Below are 13,007 nucleotides of genomic sequence, written 5' to 3' on the forward strand. Positions count from 1 at the left end.
GCTGCCGCTCGAACGCTCCCCCCACCTTGCACCATGCGCTGCGACTCAGCTTTCCAGAGCGCTGAACTTGGGTTTTCACTCCCCGAAAATGTTACGGAAACACAGCTTCTCCCTTCCTCCCCCAAGGCAAATGCATAAGAGGAAAATAACATTAAACTCATTTCAACTAAAGAGTAAAAGAGAGCCCAGCTTCATGCTCTCAGAAGGATTTAGCTTTTCTCAATGAGAATCTCCAGATCCAAAGGAATGAAGCACTAAGAGCAGGATTTCATGACAGGCCTGGAAACACTCCCCAGCCCAACGCACTTCTTCTCAGACCAGCCCGGACAGCACCCTCACGCACAATCAGCGGCCCGGGCTTCACCCCGAGAGCAGCTAAGAGCCCACGACCGAGGCTGAGGGACGCGGCCTCACCATGTGCCCGGCTCTGAGGATCCAGTAGAAAGCCAGGTTCTTGTAGGACTTGATGAAAGCGGACGTTTCTGAAGACTTGGGGTCACTGTACACGGCCTTCCACTTGAGCTGACTGAATTCGGGCAGCCCCGTCCACTTCAGTTTCCGCACCCAGGCCTCCTGACCTGGCGAGGGGGAGAGAGCGGGGCCGGCATTAGCAGCTGGGTGGGGGAGAAACAAAAATCTAGACCCCATCACCTCACCTTCCCTGAGCTGTAACGTGCACAGAACTCATCCCCAGATCTGGTTAAAATGCAAATTCCGAGTCGGCAGGTCTGGGTAGGGCCTGAGACGCTGCCTTTCCAGCAAACCCGCAGTGATGCCCACGATACCTGGGAGAAACCTAAACACTGAGAAGCCTAACTACTCTTGCCTCTGCTTTCCCACCACTGTATGCTCTGAAGGAAGGAAACTGGGGATGTCTGGAAGCGGCAGGACTCCCCGGAGGACTGAGAGGTCGCTGGGTCGGGACCACCTGCGCAGGCCATGGAAGAAACACAGGACCCCTTCAAAGAGGCCCTCAGCGCCCTTGGCTTACAATTGGAGGAAATAGTCAATCCCGCTGACCTTGAGGGGTGTGTCATACCTGTCAGACCATGTGCCTTGATTTACCTGGGGATTCGGAGAACCTGCCTCAGTCTCTACCCGGTCCTACCGAAACAGAACCACAAAGGCCACTTCCCCGGGACCTCAGGGTTAGAGGCAGTGGGGTTTAGTTGCAACCCAGCTTGCAGAGCTTACCGCCTGCTGACAGTGCCAGAGACTCAACAGCCCGTTGGCCCCATGGCCAGGAAAGGGTCTCCTTCCCTATTTCTGTGGTGGGAGTAGGTGTCATGCGTTTCTTAATTATACTGAAGGGCCTCAAAATCTGGCAGGCCCAGGCTTCTCTAAGGGGCACCGTGATGAGAGAGCAGAAGGCTGGCTGAGGGCAAGCACAGGCTGACACCCTGCAAACTGCCCCCCTCCCCCATCTGAGTGCCCTTCCTCAGTCCCTGCGGGCTGCCCTATAGCTAAGGGAAAGAAAAACAAATGGTGAACTAACATATCACAGCGCCCAAGACCTCTGCCTCCCTCAGTTTACAACTGTCTCATGATTTACAAGAAAAAAGCCTTATCAATAACCTAACTTCCAGAAGGAAACTCCCAGCTGTCTTAATGTTAATGCTTCACTAGAGGGAGAAACCACCTTACCTTGACAAGGGCCAGGCCTCCAATACCTCGTAGGTCCTCTTTAGCAAAAGTTCTTCTGAAAACCTTTTTTCCTTACCCCCAACTCCATACAACCCCAGGGCAGCAGCTCTTTCTGCCCATGAGTCCTGTCCCTGTGCTTTCATAAAATCACCATTTCGCACCGAAGACGTCTCAAGAATTCTTTCTTGGCCGTCAGCTCTGCACCTCACCCCATCGAACCTTGAACCTCGCCTACATTCCCAAAAACTGCGTTAACAGCTCTGTCCTCTTCAAAGAGGTCAACGTTGGGGCAGATGAACCGAACAGGAAATGGCCTTCCTCCTGGCATTTCAATGTCACCAGACCCAGGACTGGCATGTCTGGGGCCAGTTCCCTTCCAGCTCACCCCACAGAAATGCCCCCACGTGCCCTGCAGCACGTGTTCCTACCTATGGTGTCCACGATGAGATCGAGCTGTCCGTTATAGATGGTCACATTGACCCCGGCTTCCAGCAGCTCGTCCACGATGCTGATGACTGGCTTCATGAAGTCCCCCTCCATGTTCTGGAAGACACTGGCAGACTGGCCTGCACACGAGGAAAGAGAAAGCGGTAAGAGCCTACAATCTGCCAGAACAAGAGGCATCTTTCAGACCAGAGCATCCTGGGCTCCGGCACCCAAAAGAACCACTGTGCTTCACCTAACAAAGGCTGAACACGCACGTACTTCACCAACAGGGACCAGCCGGCCCAGAAATCCACGCCGGAGCCAGTCACCCGAAAGGGAAGCATATCCACACACGTGCTCTATTCACTCAAGTGCTTGTGATGACGGCAGGCCCATTTTTACCAGTGAGCCTGATGTGGGGTTCGATCCCACGACCCGGAGATCAGGACCTGAGCTGAAATCAGGAGTCGGATGCCTAACTGACTGAGCCACCCAGGCACCCCTAGATGTCATTTCTGATGAGGAACTGAAACCTACAGAAGTCTAATGCCTAAGCGAACAGGGAGCTACACGAAACACTCGTTAGGCCAGGGCTCTTGGGAACGCTCTCTGCTTTGGGGCGGGTGTTAGTTTTCCTCCTTTGCTAAGTGACACCAGGGCCACGTTGTTAAGTTCTGTGCAAGTGGTGCGACTCTAGTAATAAACCAAATCAGACCTAAACCAACGCGGAGCTAGCCCTCAGGGAAGCCACGGGGAGACCAGCCCCAGGCAAGAGAGGAGATGGTCCACTCCGCATCCCTGGCGGACTGCTGACCGTCCTCGCCGCAACACGGAACCCCACGGTAACAGCGGCTACTATTCATTTCTGTCCGCTAGTCACTGGGTTAAGCAGACACTTCACAAACATCCCATTTCCTCGTCATCAACCCTGGGAGGTAAGGAGTCCTAATTTGTGCAGTGGTTAAAGCAAACGAGGCCCCGCGAGGCTAGGAAACATGCCCAGGGTGAAAGAGCTCGTCAGACGCAGGCGGGGCTGTGAGCACAGGCCTGGTGAGCTCCCTAGGGCGTACATAGGCTGAACTGCAAATCCGAGCTCAAGACGCTGGGTGTGGGTATCCGCCGGCAAGTTTGTCCTTTCCGGACCAGACACAGCTGCGGCCACACAGAGCTTTCTCTATCAGTCATCGCCTGCAAAAATGTAGTCCCCTGGCCCGTCCAGCCACACGGGGCAGGGAGGGTCCTGTAACCAGAGAAGCTGGGGCTGGAAAACGCAGTCACAGGGATCAATGGAAGGGGTGGAGAGGAAAAGGTGCTCTGGCAGGCTCGACCTTAGCTGCCTTCCTATGATGGCCCGCACCCCTATTCTCAGTGCCACCCGGCTCCCCGTGGTGGTACCCACTCTAAAGCTCTGACACCAGATTCTTTTTATTTGATCTAATTAACTCCCCCCTCCCATTTCTAGAAAACTCTAAGGGGTGAGGCAGAAATGAACACACTGGAGCTGGGAGGAGTCCTCTGTGAACTGCAGGTTGGAAGGATGGCCCGTGTCCCCTGAGGACCAGGGCTGGAGCCAAGTCTTAGACTCTCAGCAGCTGTCAAGGGGCTGCCCCAGAAAGGCATTGCCTTGGGGTAACTCAAACATAAAGGAAGCCCTCCTTAGCTTGGCCTGTCTCCTCTCCAGGGATGTGGGAGTCCCACTGGCTCACGGCCTCCTTATAGCATGGAGCAGGAAGTTATCCAAGATTTCTACCTGGTCCTGGTCTCTGAGGACCCCCGAGAGTTTCTAACATGGCACCCACAACAGAATGCAGTAGACCCTGGAACCACATCCAGCATCAGGACCAGGGGGAGCCTGGCCAGGGAGCTGGTCAAAACCTGCCCCAAAGGACCTTTGTCTGGAAGTCATACCCACAACCAACTGTGGCTTTTGGTGTAGCTTTTTTTTTTTTTACTCTCAATTTTTTTTTTTTTATTATGGAAAACCTCGAACTGATACAAAAGTCCGAAGAGTGAGAGGATTCCCAGGGGCTCACCATCTGCCTTCAACAATTACCAACACCTAACCCATCATTCATTTCCCTTCCCACCCACTTCTCTACCAGCCTCTCATGCTGAACCAGTTTGGGAACGTTATTTACTGTCTCCGTATTTGTTTGCTGGCCTGTAAAATGCAACCAGTAATGCAGTCCTGCCTGCAACCTATCCTCACCACCAACAAAACCCACTCTTCAAAGTAAGGCCCTTGCGCTGGCCCCTCTACTGCCCCGCAACCCCACACACGGCACTTAATTGGGGCACAGGAGTACCTCCCCACGTGCAATCCTCAGGAATAATTCTGAGCTTCTTTCTGATGGGACCGTTCATGAGCTGACTCAAGGCGTCCTGCTGCAGGTGTCTCACGTGGCGTTGGTAAAGATGAACTGAAACAAACTGGTACCCGGTGAGTCAAAGGGCTGGAAATACGACCAAGACAATGTCTCTCCCAAGCTGCCAGGATGGTGTGCTAAGAGGGAGGCTTTCAGCGGGAAAATGAAAAGCGTCACCTTCATTCACCCCAGATGGAGGAAGAAAGCCAGACAGACGCTGGAAGTGGAAATGCTTTATTAAGTTTGATTGCTGCCCTTTGTGTACTTTGGGGCTATGGAGATTTTCCAGCCCGGTCAAAGGGAATCACTGAGAAGTGGACTCGAAGGCGCCCGCAGCCTTTAGAGGCCTCCTACAGAGGGAGGACGCCAGGCATTCGGCAGCCACAGCGAAGCTGGCTCAGCTGAAAGCTCAATGCAGCCTTCAGAAGGACTGTAACAAGCAACGTGCCGAACTTGGTTCCCACACTTCAAAAACACTACGCTAAGCGAAAGATGCCCGATGCAAAAAGACCCCCCTCGGCATGGTTCCATTTATATGAAACGTCCGTCCCGGAAAGGCGTATCTAGAAAGACGGACAGACAAGTGACTGCCTGGGGCTGGGAGTGGGAATAGACACCGACTGCCAGGAGACACGGGATCTTTCTGGCATGATGGAAATTTCTAGAACTGGATTGTGGTGATGGCTGTGCAGCTCTGTGAATGCACTAAAACCACTGAATCATACACTTAAAATGGGTGAGCTCCGTGTTATATAAATTAAAGCTAAAAGAATTGATTCCCTCTTGCATGGAGATGGAGACAGGGGTCTATCAATGTCAAGGTTCACTCACCTAGGGGGCTCTGGGTGAATTCTAGGCTTGACTTCACGGCAGACATGGGAGTGCTTTTAGTTAAAATGTTATAGAAGTTCACCCCATCCGTGTTCTGAAATACAGAATGATGTTTGGCTGTTTGTTTTCTTTATTTATCCGTTATAGAAGCTGCACAACAGAAAGGCACTCACTCTCCACCTTACCCAAGGATAGCTTAAACTTGGTAAATTTGCCTGGACCCGAAAGAAACCCAGCTCTGAAACTGGGGTTGTACTGAATGGTGACTAACATAATATAATAAAAAAACATTTAAAAAAAAAAAGAAACCCAGCTCTGAGGGCTGAGACCAGCTGTCAGCCCTATCTCAGAGGGGGAGTGAGCAGCTCATCTGAGCGGAGCTCCGATGCTGGAGAAAACCAAGGGCCCGAGTGTTCATTTACAGGGAGAACAGGGCCAGGGAGGGTCCTGCACACTCGTCCTCGGCTGTGCATCCTTCCCTCCTGGCTCGCTGGGGGCAGAATGTTGCCTGGCAAGGGTTCGAACGTTCACGTTTGCCAGACATATCATTCCTTATAGCATCCACAGATTCGGTCAAGGGACAAGCGGGTCTTGCAGGCCTGGGGTGGCTTTCTGACCTCGGCCCTGCTCAGACTCATCGGCTTTATCATTTAGCACGTGATGATTATCAGATCTGCGGGGAGTCTCAGGATAGACCCAAATCCTGATGGCACCGGCCAGTGAGCCCTGGCTCCATGGGAACAAGGCAAGTGGGCTGCCCCCGAGTGTGTCCCGTTACCTGTTCAACGACCATTTCTGCTTTCCCCCACAGCTGGGTGGCCTCTTTGAAGAGCCCCTTATTCACGGCATCCAGGACGTCCTCTGCGACCTGAGACACTTCTACCAGGCCTTGGTCGTCAAGAAGAGACTGGAATGCAAACCGAGAATGAAAAGGCCCACTTTGCTCAGAGACACAGACCTGGCATCACCACCGCCAGGGACTGGCAGCAGAGAGAGTGGGAGGAGAAAGGCCTACAGATGAAAGGGTATTGTCAGTCACGTTGTCACTGATGAAAGAAATATGGCAAAACATCAGCGGAGTCCAGATGGTGGGTATACAGGTGTTCACAGGGATCTTTCAACTTTTCTGCACATGTGAAAATTTTTATCATAAAAAGTTGAGGGGATTTTCAACATCGTGTTTCTTATACCTGGAGAAATGGGGAACTGGGCTGAGGGTTCATTAAATCTCCCCCTAGGGAGCAGTGTGAACCTCCTAGGTAACTCCAGCCAGCCTGTTTGTCCTGGGGACAGACCAGGAGAGGTCAGCTGGGCTGCTTACCACGGAGGGTGCAGACGTGGGGACTCATCTACTCACCACGCTGTACAGGAAAGGTCCCCAGGAGAGCACCGAATCTAAAGGAAACCACATCCGTACAAAGTCAGTCCGCCGTGCGTCTGCCCTCCCAGAGAAAAACCCAACTAGCTTCCTCCTCCCAAAGCAGAGACAGAAGCAAGAAAGCTGGTGGTTTCGGGTCTGTAGGCTCCTTAACTCACCGGTGTCCCTGCAGGGCCGAGGTCTCAGTGGTCGGGAGGTGGGAGGTTGTGGGGGCCTTTCTGTTGACTCAGGGCTAATGATGTTAATTTGGCCTGATACTAGAGCAATGAGGGAGTCACCGCCAACGACGGCATCCCCACAGGCATCTGCGTGTGCGTGCGTGCGTGTGCCCGGAGTGCAGGATCCTCTCTGCCAGACCTCTAGGCTTTCTGCCAGCTCAGAGTATTTCCCCCACCCTCACATCTCCCCAGTCTGGGGACGCTAGCTCCTGCCAAGGGGCTAATTAAGGAAGAAGACTAAGCATTTTGTAATTCACGTGCCTCTGACTATACCGTCAACCAATTCTTTTCAATTCCACAAACATATTGAGAATTTATAAACGGTCTGAAGCCAGCAAGGAGATACCAATGAGTAAAACAACGCCCGCCCTCAAAGAGAAGAGTGGGGCTTGGTTTGACAGATCACAAGTCCCATAACTCGAGGTAAGGCCAGGGCCACTGAGATGTGCCAGCACAGAACGAAGGACCACAACCTGCACATCTGAATACGTCACTATTTGCTTAAAAGCCTTCAGTCATTCCCTAAGACCAAGCAACTCAAAGTATGTTTCAAGTAACCTCAGTACAGCAGGAATTCAGCCTAGGTCTTAGAGAAGAAACAATGCTTCTTCAGTTAAATACCTTTGAGGCTATACAAAATAGAATATTTCCCCCCCCCGAATGACTTCTCAGAGCCTTTAACATGCCTGTGAAACCTTGACGAGGTGGAGGCCGTATTTACCCCTGGCAACTTATCTGACTGCGAAGCCCTTTGCACAGTACCTCCTTGGTGTGGTGGCGTTCAGGGTACACCCTGAGAAATGCAGGCATGCCAGGTCCTCCGGAACCTCGCTATCCGCCACCTCTCCAACTCAACTATCAAGCTCGTGCCTTAGCTCCTTGAAATAGGGAATCGTCTGCAATTCTCCAATGCGCCCCATTCCCTGCTTGATCTAAACCAGGGAGGGACAAAACTTTTCTATACAGGAGCAAACAGCAAACATTTTTTGTTTTGCAGGCCGGGCGGCCTCTGTTGCAACTACTCGATGTCATGGCAGCCTCCAAACCCCGGGAGACGATATGCAAACAAATGGGTGTGACCGTGTCCCAGTAAAAGGGCAGTAGGACAGACTCAACTTGTAGGCTGTGGTTTGCCAACCTCGGATGTGCAACAGAACTTTCTGCAATGATGGAAATGTTCTCTGTGTGGTCCGGATCAAGTCAATAGCCACATCGTGGCTACTGGGTGCTTGAAATGTGGTGAGTGCAATTCAAAGATCAAAATTTTTATTGTATCTTAATTAATTTAGATTTAGTTGCATATGGCTATGGCCACCATCTTGAACTGTGCAGATCTTCTTGAAGACGTGGAGCATGTCTGTGCGTCCTTCCTAGCACCTAGCACCATGCCTACTATCTAGAACATAACAATCGCTCTTACAGATTAACAGTACTTCTCCCTCAAAAAAGGAGTATTTCTGGGACGGAGGAGTGGAAGTCAAGTGGATCTGAAAGGAGGGACTCAGATCTGGGCAGAAGAGTTCTTTTTCTTTCTTTCTTTCTTTCTTTAAGATTTTATTTGGCAGAGAGATAGTGAGAGAGGGAACACAAACAGGGCAGGTGGAAGAGGGAGAAGCAGGCTTCTCGCAGAGCAGGGAGCCCAACGCGGAGCTCGATCCCAGGACTCCGAAATCATGACCCAAGCCGAAGACAGACACCCAACGACTGAGCCACCCAGGTGCCAATCCCCCCTTTTCTTAATTGAGAGAGAGCATGCATGTGCACTAACAGGAGTAAGGGGTGTGGGGGGGTGGGGAGGGAGGGAAAGAGGGAGAGGGAGAAAGAGAATCTTATGAAGGCTCCACAGGCAGGGTGGAGCCCAACATGGGGCTCGGTCCCACAACCCTGAGATCATAACCTGAGCCAAAAATCAAGAGTCTGATGCTTAACTGACTGAGCCACCCAGGCGCTCCTGAGCAGGAGGATTTCTAAGGGGAAGTAGGTCACAGCGAGGTGAAGAAAGGCAGATTTTGGACAGGCCGAGTAGCACTTGCAAAGCCTTGAGTCCCTGTAGCTAGTGTAGTGGGTGAGTGCGTAGATTCTGGAGCCTGCTGCCTGGAGATGAATGCTGACTTTAGCTGTGTGACTTCAGGAAAATTGCTTAACCTCTCTGAGTCTCAGTTTCAACATCTCCAAAACTGTGATGATAACAGTCTCCATCCCGTGGAGCTGTCGTAAGCATTAAATGAAGTTAACACATGCACAGTGTCGAGTGCTGTTAGGAAACTGTGATGAGAGCCCAAAAAGCAGCACGAGGCCAACGGCTGTGATTTTGAGTGAGACGGGGGGCTCACGCCTCTGATCGGGGCTTCTGAAGCTTCATGGTGTCCTAGGAGGTCCATCCAGTTAGGAAAAACAAAGAGGAGCCTTTCTCCCGATGCTAAGAGCATCTCAAGAGCTCCTGCTTATGCCATTTCAGCCCCGGATGATGGCAAGAGTAACGGCAAGAAATAGCATTCCCAGTAGCATCAGAATATCCCAACTCCATGAGGGACACGGCTCTGTAACAAACTGAATCCCTACCTTTTAGGGAAAAATATTACTTTTTATAAATTACTATTTTTTAAAAACTGAGGCATCATCACATATCCGAAATCATACATGCAAATGCAGACGTTTTGACGAATGCACACGCCCATGGAACAAACACCCCAGTGAAGATCTGGAGCATACACAGCCTAGAAAGTTCATCGGCATCCCTTTCCAGCTCATTCCCCTCTCTCCTCCAGAGGTAACTTCTCTTCTAATTTCCTACTTTGTACTTTGGTTTTGCCTGTGGAAAGTCACCTCCTGTCAGGTTCGAGTGGCTGTCAACCAGGGACATCTAGAGGAGTCTGTGCGTGTCACACTGGGGTGGGTATACTGGCATCTACGGGGTAGAGATGCTAACATCTTACGATGCACAGGACAGCTCCCACAGCAAAGAATTATGCGACTTAAAATGTCAATAGCCCTGAGACTGAGAAATCCTGTGTCAGAGTCAACCCCACCAACGTGACGTCAGAAGCCACAGCCCAGATGCCTGCATTACAAACAGCTTCTGTGCTCCCACAGAGGACACTCTGGTTCGGAAACCATGAACCTGAGCAGCAGGACCTAATGGTGACCTTGTTTCACCACCAACGTGAGCAACAGACCGGAATTTCACCCCAAATGCTCATGCTAGTGCTGGTGACAAGTGACCATCAGACTGGGGTTGGAATCCTGACCAGGCCACTCATGCTGTGTGTCACAGGGCCAATCCCATTCCCTCTCAAGACTTTAAAATGTTTTCAACTGTAGGGGCGCCTGGGTGGCTCAGTCGGTTAGGCATTGAAATCTTGATTTTGGCTCAGGTCATGATCTCAGGGCTGTGAGATCGAGCCCTGCCTTGGGCTTGTGCTGGGCATGGAACCTGCTTAAGATTCTCTCTCTCTCTCTCTCCCTCTGCCCTCACTTCTTAAAAAAAAAAAAAAAAAAAAGGTTCTTCAACTGTAAAATGTTGAGTCTTTTGATGTAAGAATCAAATAAGAGAATTCAGTCGGGCCAGCAGCAGTCTATGGTAGGAGCTCTATAAATGAGCTCTCATCCCTGAATTTCTTGGACACTCCTGGGACAAACACTTCCTGTGTTGACATCTCTAAGGACCCAGAAAGTTCTGTTTCTGTTTTCTGATCTGGACCACACAGCCCAAAGTCCCAGGGAAGGATGGAGAAAAGGAGTAAAGGAGTATCTGAGGATTCTGTGCTTACCAACGGGGGAGATCCACGAGTCACCCAAAGCGACACCGGCAAAGTTGCACCGGATGGTCCCTTGCCGAACGGCCTGAAAGAAGAGCCAAGAAACATTCTTACCAAGGGAACCCACAGACCTCTGTCCTTTCTTCAGCAGGAGGGAGGCAAGCCTTTACGCACCACCTTTCCTGAGCACAGAAAACTTCTGCCCAGCGTTTCTAAGACTCCCTGGGTATCCGAAGGCCTAAGAGACCCAGTAGACAGTGAGAGTACCTCTTTCCCGCTGCCATTTGCAAATCGAGGAAGAACTGCTCGAGTCTCTCTCAACTGTTTTCACGACAGTGTTGGGAGGATGTGCGTGGGGTCATGTGCAGCCCTAGCTTCTTTCCGAGGGTCACTGGCACTCTTTCCTCTGAGGTCTGGGATTCCTCACAAGGTGCTGGGGGGGTGGGTCGCTGAAGGGGTGGCAGGCCTCCTCGGGAGGTCCTTGAGGGAGGAATGGATGCCTCAGGACTATACTAGCATTTGTATAAAAATGAGAAAAAAGAATATATAGTGGACCCTTGAACACAGGTTGGAACTGCAGGGGTCCACTTTTACATGGATTTTTTCCAACAAATACAATACAGCAATATAAATGTATTTCTCTTCCTTATGTTTTTCTTAATGGCATTTTCTTTTCTAGCTTACTTTATTGTAAGAATACAGTATGTAATACATGTAACTACGAAATATGTGAATTGACTTTATTTTTCATTAAGGCTTCAGGTCAACAGTAGGCTATCAGTAGTTAAGTTTTGGGAGAGTCAAAAGTTATATTTGGATTTTCCATAGCACAACTTATATAGAGAAAGTGAATCACTATGTTACATACCTGAAACTAATGTAACATTGTGTGTCAACTGTCCTCAAACAAAAAAGATGTATGTGGGGGCGCCTGGGTGGCTCAGTTGGTTAAACATCAGACTTTGGCTCAGGTCATGATCTCAGGGTCCTGGGGTCGAGCCCTGCACTGGGCTCTGCATTCACTGGGGAGTCTGCTTCTCCCTCCGCCTCTGCCCTTCCCCCGGCTCCTGCTCTGTCTCTCTCTCTTTCAAATAATCAAAATCTTATTAAAAAAAAAAGAGAGAGAGAGAGAGAGAGATAGGTGGATTTCGCTTATGTAGGCAAGGAATACGTCTGGGATGATACAGAAGCGACTAATACCAGAGGCTGCCTTAGAGGAGGGGGATGGAGGCAAGGGGGAGATCTTTTACAGAATAGCTTTTTCATTTTTTGATTTTAAACTATGTACATGCACAGACTATTCAGAGAGCTAAAATAAAACAATGAACATCCTGACTTTGAACACCAGTAATTATCGAGAGAGAATTATGCATTTATCTGGGTTTTCCAGAAGGAACTTAGTTCTTCTCTTCTTTCATTTATTTCATTTTTAGAATCTACTGAAGTAATTTCTACACCCAACGTGGGGCTCAAAGTCACCACCCTGAGATCAAGAGTCGCACGCTCCTCGGCCTGAGCCAGCCAGGCGCCCCCAGGAACTTATTTCTTAAGTTACCTAAGTAGTCCGGACGACGAAGGAAAGTTCCACTTTATAGAAGAATGCCAGCTAATGGGTGTGAACACAAAGACAGGAGGAGAAAGCCATCATTTTGAAACTCCTAATGAACTTACAGACTTACAGGAGAATTAAAAATGACGTTAAAGCCATTAGGTGAAAGATGGGTGAAGGACTGGACATCCGCAGAGTGTGAAAAGAACACGACTCGGGTAACTTTCCACCCAGGCAGACGGCGAGAGAGCCCCATGGAAAAAATCAGACTAGGTCTAGATACTATGTCCTTTCTGATTTCAAGCACAACAAAGTGCACAACATCACGGATTATCAGAGGCTGGCTATTTATTCTACAAAGGGCCAGAATTTAAAATATTTTCAGCTTTCTAGACCAAACAGTCCGTGTTGCAATTACTTAGCTCTGCCCGTAATGCGAGAGCAGTTACCGGCAGTATGTAAGCGAGTGAAGAGTTCTAATAAAACTTTATTTGTGGACACTGAAATCCGAGTTTCATATAATTTTCACGAGTTATGAAATATTATTCTGCTTCTAATCCCCTCCCCGAACCCCCACCACCTGAAAACGTAAAAGCCATTCTTAGCTCACAGGTTGTATAAGAACAGGTGGTGAGGGGCGCCTGGGTGGCGCAGTCGTTAAGCGTCTGCCTTCGGCTCAGGGTGTGATCCCGGCGTTATGGGATCGAGCCCCACATCAGGCTCCTCCGCTATGAGCCTGCTTCTTCCTCTCCCACTCCCCCTGCTTGTGTTTCCTCTCTCGCTGGCTGTCTCTATCGCTGTCAAATAAATAAATAAAATCTTAAAAAAAAAAAAAAA

The 13,007-nt window shown here is 50.1% G+C and overlaps 1 protein-coding gene and 2 long non-coding RNA genes across 4 annotated transcripts in view; 2 read left to right on the forward strand and 1 right to left on the reverse strand.

Annotated features, from left to right (window-relative positions):
• Positions 1–3,925, forward strand: part of LOC105236003 — a 71,224-nt gene extending 67,299 nt beyond the window's left edge. The window contains exon 11 of the long non-coding RNA XR_004619822.1: positions 3,752–3,925. This is a non-coding gene — a long non-coding RNA (uncharacterized LOC105236003). The remainder of the gene's footprint in view (positions 1–3,751) is intronic.
• The window catches only part of SCPEP1 (serine carboxypeptidase 1), a 45,523-nt gene that overhangs the window by 3,882 nt on the left and 28,634 nt on the right, over positions 1–13,007 (reverse strand). Inside the window, exons 6-12 of one of the 2 annotated variants that reach the window (XM_034641248.1) lie at positions 10,634–10,706; positions 6,625–6,662; positions 6,046–6,174; positions 5,268–5,361; positions 4,377–4,490; positions 2,073–2,210; positions 415–578 (exon numbers count right to left, since the gene is read on the reverse strand). In XM_034641248.1, the coding sequence (XP_034497139.1) occupies positions 415–578; positions 2,073–2,210; positions 4,377–4,490; positions 5,268–5,361; positions 6,046–6,174; positions 6,625–6,662; positions 10,634–10,706 (750 nt within the window). The remainder of the gene's footprint in view (positions 1–414; positions 579–2,072; positions 2,211–4,376; positions 4,491–5,267; positions 5,362–6,045; positions 6,175–6,624; positions 6,663–10,633; positions 10,707–13,007) is intronic. The other variant, XM_019795741.2, reaches the window with a different exon arrangement.
• On the forward strand, positions 6,150–12,401 carry LOC117795696. Its single transcript, XR_004619823.1, has 3 exons — positions 6,150–6,355; positions 7,861–8,102; positions 12,055–12,401. It is a non-coding gene; the product is annotated as an uncharacterized LOC117795696 (long non-coding RNA).

Source organism: Ailuropoda melanoleuca, chromosome 13 (genome assembly GCF_002007445.2).
Source record: "Ailuropoda melanoleuca isolate Jingjing chromosome 13, ASM200744v2, whole genome shotgun sequence".
Lineage (NCBI taxonomy): Eukaryota > Metazoa > Chordata > Mammalia > Carnivora > Ursidae > Ailuropoda > Ailuropoda melanoleuca.